The sequence below is a fragment of the Balaenoptera borealis genome, assembly GCF_965194805.1.
Source record: "Balaenoptera borealis genome assembly, chromosome: 16".
NCBI classification, from domain to species: Eukaryota; Metazoa; Chordata; class Mammalia; order Artiodactyla; family Balaenopteridae; genus Balaenoptera; species Balaenoptera borealis.
The window spans coordinates 23,090,144-23,103,496 of NC_138872.1; the positions used below are offsets into that span (position 1 = coordinate 23,090,144).

At 40.8% G+C, this 13,353-nt stretch overlaps 2 protein-coding genes across 7 annotated transcripts in view; one reads left to right on the forward strand and one right to left on the reverse strand.

The window, feature by feature from the left end:
* NDRG3 (NDRG family member 3) overlaps nt 1-13,353 on the forward strand; it is an 83,173-nt gene that overhangs the window by 47,854 nt on the left and 21,966 nt on the right. For all 6 annotated transcript variants that reach the window (XM_082362002.1, XM_082362004.1, XM_082362003.1 and 3 more), the window contains 6 exons: nt 2,505-2,610; nt 4,101-4,221; nt 6,032-6,094; nt 7,155-7,215; nt 8,263-8,349; nt 10,111-10,167. In XM_082362002.1, the coding sequence (XP_082218128.1) occupies nt 2,505-2,610; nt 4,101-4,221; nt 6,032-6,094; nt 7,155-7,215; nt 8,263-8,349; nt 10,111-10,167 (495 nt within the window). The remainder of the gene's footprint in view (nt 1-2,504; nt 2,611-4,100; nt 4,222-6,031; nt 6,095-7,154; nt 7,216-8,262; nt 8,350-10,110; nt 10,168-13,353) is intronic.
* RAB5IF (RAB5 interacting factor) overlaps nt 1-13,353 on the reverse strand; it is a 97,031-nt gene that overhangs the window by 27,572 nt on the left and 56,106 nt on the right. Inside the window, exons 4-5 of the transcript XR_014236028.1 lie at nt 11,402-11,514; nt 10,263-10,499 (exon numbers count right to left, since the gene is read on the reverse strand). The gene's annotated coding sequence lies outside the window, so the exon portion shown is untranslated. The remainder of the gene's footprint in view (nt 1-10,262; nt 10,500-11,401; nt 11,515-13,353) is intronic.

Here is a 13,353-nt window from a genome sequence, read left to right on the forward strand (position 1 = left end):
AGATCAAAGCCTCCTTAAGTTCATTTTCGGAATATATCACCTCCCAGAAGGAATCAAGTCCTAAATTTAGTGTACATTCCTTCTCCAAGTTTTTATACTTTAAATATATGTATGTAGGGACTTCCCTGCTGGAGCAGTGATTAAGATTCCGAGCTCCCAATGCAGGGGCCTGGGTTCGACCCCTGGTCAGGGAACTAGATCCCACATGCATGCCGCAACTAAGAGTTCGCATGCCACAACTAGACCTGGCGCAACTAAATAAATAAATAAATTTTTTTTTTTTTCAAGATTTTCTCTGTGTATTAATGCTTATAGTTCTAGTTCATTCATTTTTGTCTGCATCTCATTATACGAATGTCATAATTTATCAGTTTCCTTATTGATGACTAATTAGACTACTTTCAATTTTTTGACATTATAAATAAGGCTTCAGTGTATATGTATATATATATATATATATCTGCACATATCTTTTTGTCTGTGTGAGTGTGTTTGAGAATCGCTTTAGATTAGACCTAAAAGTAAAATTGCTGTAGGGTAGACACCTCTTAACTTTACTAGAAATTACCAAATTTTTCTCCAGAGTAGTCGTTCCAGGTTACATGCCTACCAGTAGTGTATGAAAGTTCTTATTTCTCTACATCTTGGCCAACACTTGGCATTATCTGACTTAAAAATTTTTGCCATTCTGGTATGTATGAAATTACATCTCATTTAATTTGCACTTTCCTGACTACTAGTAGAGTTAACGTCTTCCTCTTCAATTTTCCATCACAGCATCCTATTTATTTCTTTCATTCACAGCACTGATCACAGGCTATTGTTATGGGTTGGTTGGTTTGTGTGTTTATTGTCGGCCTCCCTGTGTAGAACGTAATCTCTGTGAGAGCAGGGATCACATCTCTCTTGTTCACTGTTTTGTGCCCAGAGCTCAGTCCAGGGTCTGGTAGTAGGGGTTCAGTAGATATGTAGTTGTTTAGGGAATGAGCCTGACGATGGTGGTGGAGGGGGTTCCTCAATAAGTGACGTTACCACGTGAGAAATGCTCATACAGCAACAGGAATTTCTGTCTTTATATTCCTCCCATCCAAACCCTGTACTTCATTTCATAGCCAGTTCACAGTACCTGATTCTCTCCTTCATTTCTTATTCCCCCTTTTCAAGCCTTTGAAGAGGATGTAGCAAGCAGTAATAGAGAATAGCAGAAATATTGAGTCACTTGTGGTTTGATTTGCTAGAGAGATACCTGCTCTAGCTTGCAGCCCATGATTTGAGATATACTGATGTTCAATTAGTGTAAGATTGTTCTGTGCCCCACATGAGAGAAGAAACCAAGGCTCTGATGAGGTTCATTATTAGATAGGAAGTTAAGTTGGAAGTGCTTTGCCTTTGTTGGGATTCTTATTGACAGAGTTATTTTGTCTCAGCTACTGTAAGACTTCCTGAGATAGGTACGGACTTTGTCAGCAAAAATTCACTAGGCTAGGTGTGGTAATTCATTTTTAAGAAATTAGATGTTGAAGAAGACTAGAATAATCTCAGTTACTTTTTCTAGAGTCTCTTTCTTTTCTACCCAACCACTCTTAGTGCTGGTCCCAGTAGCTCTGATTGCATCTTGTTCTAGCTTTATTCAGTTCCTGAGCTCTGCTCTGGCTGCATCTTAAATTTTACTCATTGCCTTGGTTAGGACCCTTTAGGATGCAGGGAACAAACCCACCCAAATAGCTTAAACCAGAGGCAATCCAGGGATGTCTCAGAACTTAACAGCACACACAGCCGGAACCAGGAATTAAAGTGGTGGAAATGCCTACTATAAGCTCCCAAGTTTACTTTTCTTTTCAAGAGAAGAACCAAGCTGAGGATGGAATCTCTTAGTCCCAATTACAAATTCTCAGGGAAGGATGCTGACCTAGCATGGACCAAATGCCCACCTGACTCCAGTGAGCCATGGCCATAAGGTTATAGTCTACAGACAAGGCGGCCAAGAGCCACTCCTGTACTGTATGGATGACACAGAATGGCAGCTCCCAGGGAAGGGGAGAGATTTTAGGCAGATACACCCATAGGTGCTATTGAAATGATCAGTTGTTGAACATGCATTTAGAGGCTCTGAAGCCTCTGTCTTTTTACCCAGCAGCTTCTTCACATCTTCTGCTTCCTTAACTTTCCTTTCCCCAGGTCTTACCTGGCTCCTCACTCAACTTGCTGATCTCCTCGCCATACCTGGTTACGAATATATTCTCAACAGATCCCTGGCTTCCCCCACTTAAGAAAGTGAGCTTTGTAGATAAGTTATATTTTTCCTTAGTTTGTTTGTTTATCTGGAAGGAATTAAAAAGTAGGAATATTCTGTATGATATAACATCTCTCTAGTAGGCTTATAATTCAGCGATGTGTCCTGCCCCAGCTAGTGGGAAATAGCAGTGAACTGGGTATTGTGAAACTTCAGTAACCTGGGAAGTCCATTCTGCCCTTGCTGAGACCTTTATGTTCTCTTGTTACAGGAACATGATATAGAAACAACTCACGGTATGGTCCACGTCACTATAAGAGGCCTACCGAAGGGAAACAGACCAGTTATTCTGACATATCATGACATTGGCCTCAATCGTATGTATTTGATTTTATACCTTCCCTATTTTATTATAATACATAATCGTTGTATATTTTTTAAAAACACACAAGAAACCCCAGTATTCTGATAAACCATAGGTTTTCTCCTCTCTGCCTTAACCTTCCCTCCTCATTGCTACATGTTAATGGCAGAATTAAAGTTCCTGGAAAGTATGCAGTTGAATGCGTTTTGGAGGATACTGGGATTATATCTCACTTTGTGTCATATCTGCTAAAGGACTGAAGATTATATGATGAACTGGTTAAGAAAGTAGAACTGAAATCAGTTTTTTTTAAAAAACAATCTGTGCTTTGGGTTTTTTCATATTTCGGGTTAGAAAATTCAGAGTTCGAACTTAACTTTGTTGTGAGCTCTTCAATAAATTAGTAAAAGTATTCTTATTATAGCCTGTCATGAGTGACTTTATTTAATTAATTAATTAATTATTTAACATCTTTATTGGAGTATAATTGCTTTACAATGGTGTGTTAGTTTCTGCTTTATAACAAAGTGAATCAGCTAGACATATACATATATCCCCATATCTCTTCCCTCTTGCATCTCCCTCCCTCCCACCCTCCCTATCCCACCCCTCTAGGTGGTCACAAAGCACCGAGCTGATCTCCCTGTGCTATGCGGCTGCTTCCCACTAGCTATCAATTTTACATTTGGTAGTGTATATATGTCCATGCCACTCTCTCACTTTGTCCCAGCTTACCCTTCCCCCTCCCTATGTCCTCAAGTCCATTCTCTAGTAGGTCTGTCTTTATTCCCATCCTGCCCCTAGGTTCTTCATAACAATTTTTTTTTTTTAGATTCCATATATATGTGTTAGCATATGAGTGACTTTAAATGGACTTTTCTAGATGGTAATATAAGATTCTGGCCCTAGCCCCAGGCATACAGAGTCTACGTACATGTGTTTTCTTTCACGCTCCTCTGGCTTTCAGAGGTGGCCTGCATTTGAGGTTACAGTCTAGTGCTGGAGCTTTTGTTGCCTCTTTAGCATGAGAAGGAATTTAAGCAGTTCCACCAACAGGGTAGAAATTGAAGCAGAAACCCCTCCCTGCACCCCAGCAATTTTGCCAAGAGACAGTCTTCCACGTGGTGAATGTAAGCAGCCTAAGATACTCACTTTAGCCAGGCTCTTGGGATATGGTCAGTATCTCTCTGTTAGGTAGGGGAATAAGATACATGAAAAATGACAGTACTATGGGTGTAAGATTGTTTTGTGAAACACCAGGATTGGTTTCCACTTTGTAGACATTCTGTAGAATTGAGGATTAGTTATCCTTTTCAAGTTGTTGATATGTCTGGTAGTCAGCCTGTAGGGCAGCTTGAATCAGACAGATTATTCAGACACTTCACTTTAGTGAAACAGTAATTAAAAGGGGGTGAAAGAGGACGATGATATGGAATTGATTGAGTAGAGGAAAACTGGGGAGAAATGGAGAACTTGTGACTTATGAGTGTTTTGCTCTTGCAGATAAATCCTGTTTCAATGCATTCTTTAACTTTGAGGATATGCAGGAGATCACCCAGCACTTTGCTGTCTGTCATGTTGATGCCCCAGGCCAGCAGGAAGGTGCACCCTCTTTCCCAGCTGGGTAAGACCACAAGCAAGACCTTCTGGAAGACGCACTCAGAGAGCAAACGGCTAAGCTCCAGCGGGAGCAGTAGCCGTGTGCTTCCCTCCAAGCTGGTTTCAGCACAGCCTACAGGTCATACTTGTCAACCGACCATCTGCATATTTCCTCTCCTTGTTCTGAGAGGACTGTTATGTACAGTCTGTTCACGAAAACTGCATGTTTTCCCATATCCAGGAATGGCCCTCCGTGAATGGGAGCCAATCACAAGGCATTAGTGTCTGGAACACCCACTTCTCACTGTCTTTTAACTGTCTCCTTCCTCATCTATTTTAAATCTGTCATTTTTGTGTCCCTCCCTGAAACTCCGAACTACCTAGGCCCAAACTCAGATTCCTCTGAGCTTCCTGGGAGCACCTCCCCACCCTTACCTTCAATCTGGTGACAGGAATTTGAATATCAGTATAACCATTTATTTGGAGGAGCTGCCCTGTCAGCTAGAGGTGCATTTAACTGGACGTGGACATGGAGCTCTCAGCCTCATCCTAAGCCTGCTTTGCATGGTGGAGCCACAGTCTCCCTGACTCTTCCCTGGACAGCATAATTATTGAGGAGACCTTGGAGGAGGAATGAAAGCACAAACTGTGGAATGCTAATTCTTCCCCTCTCCCTTTACTCATCTCCAGAGCTGCCTTTGCCAGTGACTGCTGTGAAATAGACCATTGCAGTGTTAGAATAATAGCTAACACTTACGTAGTTCTCAAACAGTATTCTTGACGCTGCATTGCACGCTTTACATTTATTAACTCATTTAATCCTTACAACCCTATGGGATAGGTTTACTGTTATTCCCATTGTACAGGGGAGGATATTAAGGCCCAAAGGTACTAAGTACCTTGGCCAAGCTTACATAACAAATAAGTAATAGAGCTGGGATTTTAACCCAGGCAGTCTGGCTCCAGAATCTTATGTTATTGACTACGTCCAAGCTATTCTGTCTCTTAAACACAAATTGGCCGGTGACCAGTTTATATCCAACAAGACTTAGATCCAGTTCCTTTTTCCTATTTTATGTACAAATGGCTCAAGAACACGCCAGTGCTTGAAGTGTTTCAAGCAGAGGCAGGCTGACTTCCCTGTCAAACGTAGAGCAGATCCTGCCCCATGTGTAGGGGGTTGTCTGAAGATCCCTTCCATCTTTGATGCTGTAATTTCTATGGACACTTCCTACTTTTCTTGGATTCTTGGTCTGAGTCAGTTTCAGGCTTGCCTGACCATCTTAGGATCCAGTGGCTTAGATCATGAACCAAATTCAAAAGCAAATAATAAAGTAACCGGGTTATTCTAGGCCTAAGTAAAACAAATCAGCCCAGGATTTGCGACTGTGTGCCTAGGCCCAGTAAAGCTTTGTTTACTTTTGCACTTAGCTGCCTAAACCTAAGCAGCAGACCAAGAGCAGTAAGTTGACTCTTACTGCTAGAAGTTTACTGAGCCTGAACCCCAAATGAAGTGGTTATTAGGGGTTTGGAAATACCCTGGAGAGAACCGTATTACCTGTTCTTTTCAAATGGCTTCCTCTCGTCCCAGAGATTGCTCTTCAGGTTATAGAAACACGTAGGGGTTTTTTTGTTTGTTTTTTACTTTCCTCTTAGTGTGGCAGTTGTAGAGAGTCACACAACATGCCAAAATCATTTCCGGGTACCACATCACCTCCTTTGAGCCTTTGGTAAAGGGAATGCTTTTATCTAAGAACCCTGTACTTTCCTAGCTGTTCTAGTGATTGGGAACTGTGAGTACATCCTAATTCAGGAGTTATCCTTCTGGATTTCAGGTACCAGTATCCGACAATGGATGAGCTGGCCGAAATGCTGCCTCCTGTTCTCACCCACTTAAAGTAAGTTCATTCTGCAGTTCTTTCACATGGTTTTTGTTTTCTGTTTTTTCACACTTTCTACTATGTGTCTCATCTGGGGGATATGACGATGAGCAAAACAGTATCGTCACTACCCTCATGGAGTGTGGAGCTTACATTTTGGTGTGGGAAATAATTGACAACAAGTAAGCAAACAAATAGTCACAACTTACGTGCTATAGAAGAAGTCAGCGGGGATGTTGTGATAGAGAATAAGGGCAGGGTCTACACAGCTAAGGCTAATTGAGGATTGCCTCTCTAAGAAGGAGTCCTTTAGATTGAGACCTGGAGAATAAAAAGGAGTTACCTAAACAGAGAGCCAGGACAAGAGGATTCCAGACAGAAGGAATATGTCCAAAAGGCCTGAGCCAAGTGAGCAAGTGGGAGAAAGGCACAGGGTGAAATTTGAGAAATAGACAAGGACCAGAATGCACAGGTCTCACAGATCAGGTAAGAATTTGGGATTTTATTCAAAAGACAAAAAACACCGAAGGGTTTTAAGTGCTATCCAATTTAGTCTTTTAAAATGATCACTCTAGATATGTAAATTGCACATCAGTAAAGCAATTTACATTTTTAAAAAGAAATTACTCCAGCTGTGGAGAGAATGATTTAGAGAGGGGTAAAAGACAAAAAGCAAGGGACCAGTTAAACCATTACAACAATCAGGCAAGTGATAATGATAGCTTGGTACTGGATACTGCCCAGGGGGTGGAATGGAGTAGGAGAAGGCAGATGGAAATACTTTGAAGGTAGATTTGCTGATGGGTTGGATATGGAGGTATTAGGAGAGTGAGCTGTCAAGGATGACTCCCAGGTTTTAGTCATATTTCATTTAATCCTTAAAATCAACTTAGAAGTAGGTGGTCATATTCTTGTTTTATAGGTAGGGAACCCAGGCTCAGGAAGTTAAAGAAACCTGACCAAATTCTACATCCAGTAAGCATCAGAGCCAGATTTGAACCCAATTGCATTCTTTTCATTATGCCATCCTACCTCCAAATGAGTTAACCCTATCAATGTTGGTGTGTCCCATTCACAGTCTGAAAAGCATCATTGGGGTTGGAGTTGGAGCTGGAGCTTACATCCTCAGCAGATTTGCAGTAAGTACATGGAGGATTAGTCTCAACACCCTTGAGGCACTGCCTAGGTCACAGCTCTTACTGCTGTGTTAAATGACAAGGAACTGTTGTGGATCTTATGTCAGTTTTTCTATAAATTCTGTCAACAGATACAGGTTTGTATAAGGCCTTGCTTTGTACTTATAGCACCTGAAGAATAACAAATGAGGGCAAGATATCATCAGTAAAAATAATTCTCAGAGAATAGTTATGGTGGAATTTCTTACAGCCATTAACATTTTGTAAGAAGAGCTTGTAATGATATGCAATTCACATACACCGTAACCTTAACAAAATGGTTAGAATACAGATGCACATAAAGTTTGTCATAGGCATAGGAAAGAAATGAAAGAAAACATACGAAAATACTAACAGATTGATGTTGTGTGGTTAGATAATATGAGATTTTATTTTCTGCTTTTATAATTTCTCTGTTTATCAAATTTTCTATAGTGAGCATAATCGGAGGGGAAAAAGTAAGCTGGAAAGTTTTTAGTTTACATAGAAATATTCTTATTAATTTTATTTAAGGAACTCTTTCCCAAATGCCTCCTGGGTAAAGGGCAGTCTTCTGGAGGGTGGTATCACCTATTCATGTGGTTTTAGAAAAAAACTTAAGAAGTTGCTATTGGGGACAAGGTGTATGAGTATGAAATAGCCAGTCTAAGCCTCAGTAGCCCCTTATGCCGTGTAGTCCCAAGGGCACTGCCCCAGCGGGGGAGACCCACCATGAGCTAAACAACTGTAGAGATACCAGGTGCCGTCCTCTGCTGTGGAAATAAAAACCATCTCCCCCGTAGATCTTTGCCAGGCGAGATCATGTGATGGTAATTTAGGAAGCTGGTTTTCCAGATGCTAAGCTAGATTTATAGAGCTATTTTTCTAAATATCCTCCCTAGCACCTCTCTGACCTTTCTTACTTTCAAATCTGAGACATTGAGGCCTAGTAAGAGGTGACTAACCATGCTGCAGTATTTTTAGAAAAAGCTGAGAAGGGGGCTCTTTACTGTTGTCTTTGTCTTGTTTCAGCTCAATCACCCAGAGCTCGTGGAAGGTCTCGTGCTCATTAACGTTGACCCTTGTGCCAAAGGCTGGATTGACTGGGCAGCTTCCAAAGTAAGACCAGTGTCCATTGGCTCATCTCTTGGTTCCTTCTCAAAATGGCTTATCTGGTTTTTATTTTTATTTTTTCATTCATACAGTCAAGGGCAAGAAGTTTTAAGTATACAGCATGATGAATGTTTACACATGTAATCACCACTTAGTCAATATACAGAATATTTCCAGCTCTGTGCTTAATACTTCCTCCCTTTCCCAGAAATAACTGTTATTCTGACTTCTACCACCGTAGATTGGTTTTATATATTCTTAAACTTCATATACTTGGAATAATAGAATATATATTCTTGTGTATCTTGCTGCTTTGATTCATCATTGTCTGTGAGTCTCAGTCACGAATGGAATACTATGCAACCAAAAACTTACGTGTTTTTTTTGGTTATTTAAGGAAATGTGAAAATTCTCATGTTTAAAAAAACAGACAGTAAAATTTTGTTAAATACATATATGCATAAGAAAAGAAGGAAAATAATTTGCTACCGGTAGTTACATCTTTGGCTGGTAGCATTACAGATGATTCTTATTTTTATTTTATGGATTCTATGTTTTCCTAATTTTCTATGATAAACATGTATTGCTTTCATAGTTATTTAAAAATATTAAACTATTCCACCTGCCAGCAGACCAGATTCTAAAAAGTTTATCCATTCCCCCCCACATTTAACTTCTGGAGAAATGATGTATTTCCTAGCTTTGGATGAAATATATTAACAATGCTATTGCCAGATGCTATGGAAATTCTTTCTTACAACCTGACTTATTTAAAATTTGTTCTAATTCCTATCTAGGATGTGGGTACATTAAAACTTACCTGAACACTCTTAATAACGTGATACAACCTAGTAAAAATTCTTATAAAGCTTTAGAATGACCTTATGAGTATTAAACATGAAATGAAATAGGTTATTAATTCTTATTATCTTTAATTTATAACCTGTGGATCATTGATAACCCATGTGAAGATTTCTGGGCTTCTTTCTTCCTGAATCTTTCTGGGACTACATGATCCTGCTCCACCCATATCCACATCTGTCCCCCTGATTTCCTCTTGTCCGTCTCCACCCCCAGCTCAGTACTTCACCTCTGATCCAAGTCAGCAGTAGGAATTGAGCATAAAAGCAGCAAAGAAGGAAGGCTTAAGGGGAATCAGCAACATAATTTGAGATGGAAATTTTTCTGAAGATAGACTAACAGTCTGCAGATTTACACAGATTGATGCATTTATTGGACTGTGATGTGCATAGTTTTGAAATGGGAAAAATTAGGAGAAAAATGTTCAAAATGCAAGAACATTCTGTAAACATAGCAGTTTCCTCCCACTACTTGAAATGAAGATAGCAAAACTAAAAGAAAAAAAATCGTTTTTTCTTTTGGATGGCTTGGAAGTAGTTGTAAGTCGTTCCTTATTAACTGTAAACCCAGTGTAACTGCAGAAATACAGGCAGGAATGAAGCAGCTAATAGCTGTGAGTTCTTGGTCCCACGTTTTCAAAGAAGTAATGGCAGCATTTCTTCTAGCCACCTATTTCAAAGCAGGCTATATTATTACCCTGGAAGGAAAACTTTTCATTTTTTTCTGACTTGTTTCTTGTTCTCAGGTTTCCTGGGACCACCATCTCACGAAAATGTGTGACACTGAGTTGTGTTGTTTATTTGTTGAAGGATAACATATATACAAGAAAGTGCACCAGTGAATTGGACAGCTTGATAAATTTTTACCCATGCTAACTCCCTTGACACCAAGTTTTTATCTTTGTAGCTCTCGGGCTTGACAACCAATGTTGTGGACATAATTTTGGCTCATCACTTCGGGCAGGTAAGTGCCTGTGCCGGCCAGGAGAGCGGTGTGTTTACTGGCTTGTGTGCAAAGTCTTATTCACCTCAGGAAAGAAGGGGTGCCCCAGAACTCACCTGATCCCAGTGGGTTACCACTTTCCGTGCCGTGTGAGATGCACGTGGCCCAGCAAAGGCCAGTCTTAGGGGAGAGGCATGAACTCAGTGCCACGTGGCTCTTGGCATTTGGAGAGAGGAGAGAAGGCAGCCCCCACCGCCGACCTGTTCCCTGTGAGCAGATGCCATCTGTTCATGTTTGACAACATCACGTGCCTCGCCAAGCATCTCTGGAGCCAAAATGAGGTCTGGGAAGGGCTTCACAGAAATAGAAGTTTCAGAGAAAAAGAAACCAAGAATGTTAGTGCTGAAAGAACCTTAGAGATTATCTTGTTCAAACCCCATGTCTTAGTGGTGAGGAAACAAGTCCACGGAGGAAATGACAATTATATGGATAATTGTTACGTGAAAGAGGGGATCCCAGTCCTCTTTTCAGAGAGAAAGGGAGTTGGGTAACAGAAGTCTTACACCAATTACAATTTGTGTTTTCTCCTACACCACCAAACAATTCTCAGACACCAGCTGGGTGTCCTGCAGTTCAGCTCAGTGATGCCACTGTCTACCTGGAGATAGGTCAGATCCAAAAGATGAGGACTCGGTCCTAACCACCAAGCCACCACCACTGCTCCCCCTTCCCCCACTTCAGCCACCAGTTGCCACTCTAGGTTGTCGTCACCTGTGCTTCTGACCAACCAGCTATATAGATCAGAGGTTCCAACGACCCCCTCCTTGGGTTCAGTTAATTTGCTGGAGCGGCTCAACAGAACTCAGAGAAACATTGTACTTACTAGATTACTGGTTTATTATCAAAGGACATATGTATGACTCAGGAACAGCCAGATGAAAGAGATGCATAGGGCAAGTTATATGGAAAGGGGCACGGAGCTCCCATGCCCTCTAGGGTGCACCAGTCTCCCAGAACCTCCACGCCTTCACCAACCTGGAAGCTCTACCAGTCCCGTCCTTTTGGGGTTTTATGGAGGCTTCATTACAGAGGCATGATTATGTGGCAGTCAATTCAATGGCCAGCTCCTCTCCCCTCCCCGGAGGTGGGGACTGGGTGGGATTGAAAGTTCCCACCCTCTACTCACAGGGGCTGGTTCCATCTAAAAGTTACTTAGGGGCTTTCCTAAAATCACATCATTAACAAAAAAAGATACCTTTATCACTCTCATCAGTTTGGAAATTCCAAGCATTTTAGGAGTTCTGTGCCAGGAGTGGGATGAAGACCAGACACATATTTCTTATTGTAAATCACAACATCACAGATGACCTATAAAGAAGGAATAAATGGGCAATGAGTTTGGAGAGCTGTGAGGTGTCTGGAGTTGGGGAGATGAAAACAATATAAATAGGAGTAATGCAGGCTCAACTGTAGTCTCTGTACTGAAGGAAAATGGTTGGTGGGGAGAAAATTAGCATTTACTGAGTACTCATTCTCTGTAAAGCACTTTGACAAGTACTTTTAGGTACAAACTCAGTTATTTTTCATATGGTTCTATTAGACTTATTTTAAAATGGAGAAACTAAGGGCCAGAGAGGCAGCGTAACTTGCCACCATTGTCCAGATAGCAAGTGGTTTGAATCCAGGCCAAGCTAACTCCAAAGCCCATAGTTTTTTTCTTTCATTGAGATTTTATTTTATCAAAGGTACACATTCACCTATATTTTAGAGTAGAGAAGTTCTGCAGGGCTTATTACAAAGAATCTGCCACTCACCCTATTTCCTTCTTCTTAGATTAATTCTTTTAGCTGATTCTTTTGGGTTTTGCCTCTTTAATTAAGGTATTTACTTGCATATAGTAAAGGATACAAATCCTAAGTGCATCTCAGTGACCTTTTATATTACATACATATACTCCTTTGTAACCACAGCCAAATCAAGATACAGAACATTTCCATCATCCCAAAAAGTTTCCCTCATGCCCCTTCCTAATCACTATAATCCCCCTCCCCAAACAAGGTATTCACTATTCTGTTACCTCTATACATTATCTTGCCTGTTCTTAAACTTTATGTAAACGTAATTACAGTGTACACTCTTCTGGGTCTGGCTTCTTTTGCTCTGTATAGTCTTTGAGATTCAACCATGTCATTCTGTGTATCAGTAGTTCATTCTTTTATTCTGTGTAGCAGTCCATTGTTATATACCATGAATGTTCCTATGAACATTTGGGTTGTTTCCAATCTTTTGCTTTTGTTTTACTATTATATTTATTTATTATTATTTTTAAAATTTTATTTATTTATTTTTGGCTATATTGGGTCTTCGTTGCTGCACGTGGGCTTTCTGTAGTTGGGGCGAGCAGGGGCTACTCTTCATTGTGATGCGCGGGTTTCTCACTGTGGTGGCTTCTCTTACTTCTTAGAGCACGGGCTCTAGGCACGCGGGCTTCAGTAGTTGTGGCACGAGGACTCAGTAGTTGTGGCTTGCGGGCTCTAGAGCACAGGCTCAGTAGTTGTGGCGCATGGGCTTAGTTGCTCCACGGCATGTGGGATCTTGCTGGACCAGGGATCAAACCCGTGTCCCCTGCATTGGTAGGCAGATTCTTATCCACTGGGCCACCAGGGAAGCCCTGTTTTACTATTATAAATAAAGCTTCTATGAACATTCTTTTTTTTTTTAATATTTATTTATTTGGTTGCGCTGGGTCTTAGTTGTGGCAGGCAGGCTCCTTCGTTGTGGCATGCAAACTCTTAGTTGTGACGTGCATGTGGGATCTAGTTCCCTGATCAGGTATCAAACCCAGGCCCCCTGCATTGGGAGCACGGAGTCTTACCCACTGCGCCACCAGGGAAGTCTCCTATGAACATTTTTTTTTTTTTTTAATGAACATTTTTATATGTGTCTTTTTGGACATATGCTTCCATGTCTCTAAATATGCATATATTTCCACTTGTTGATTTTTCATTTGTAGGCATTATCTGTTGGCATTTCATTATGAAAGATGATTTCTCTCATATACACATACACACCAACCCCATGACACACGTTTGTGTTTTCCACCGCTTTATCCTCCCAATATAATGTAATTTGGATTAGATCAATTTCCAGGATTTACACTAGCATATAAATGTTATTCAGAGCTGAGCCATGACAGATTTCTTTTTC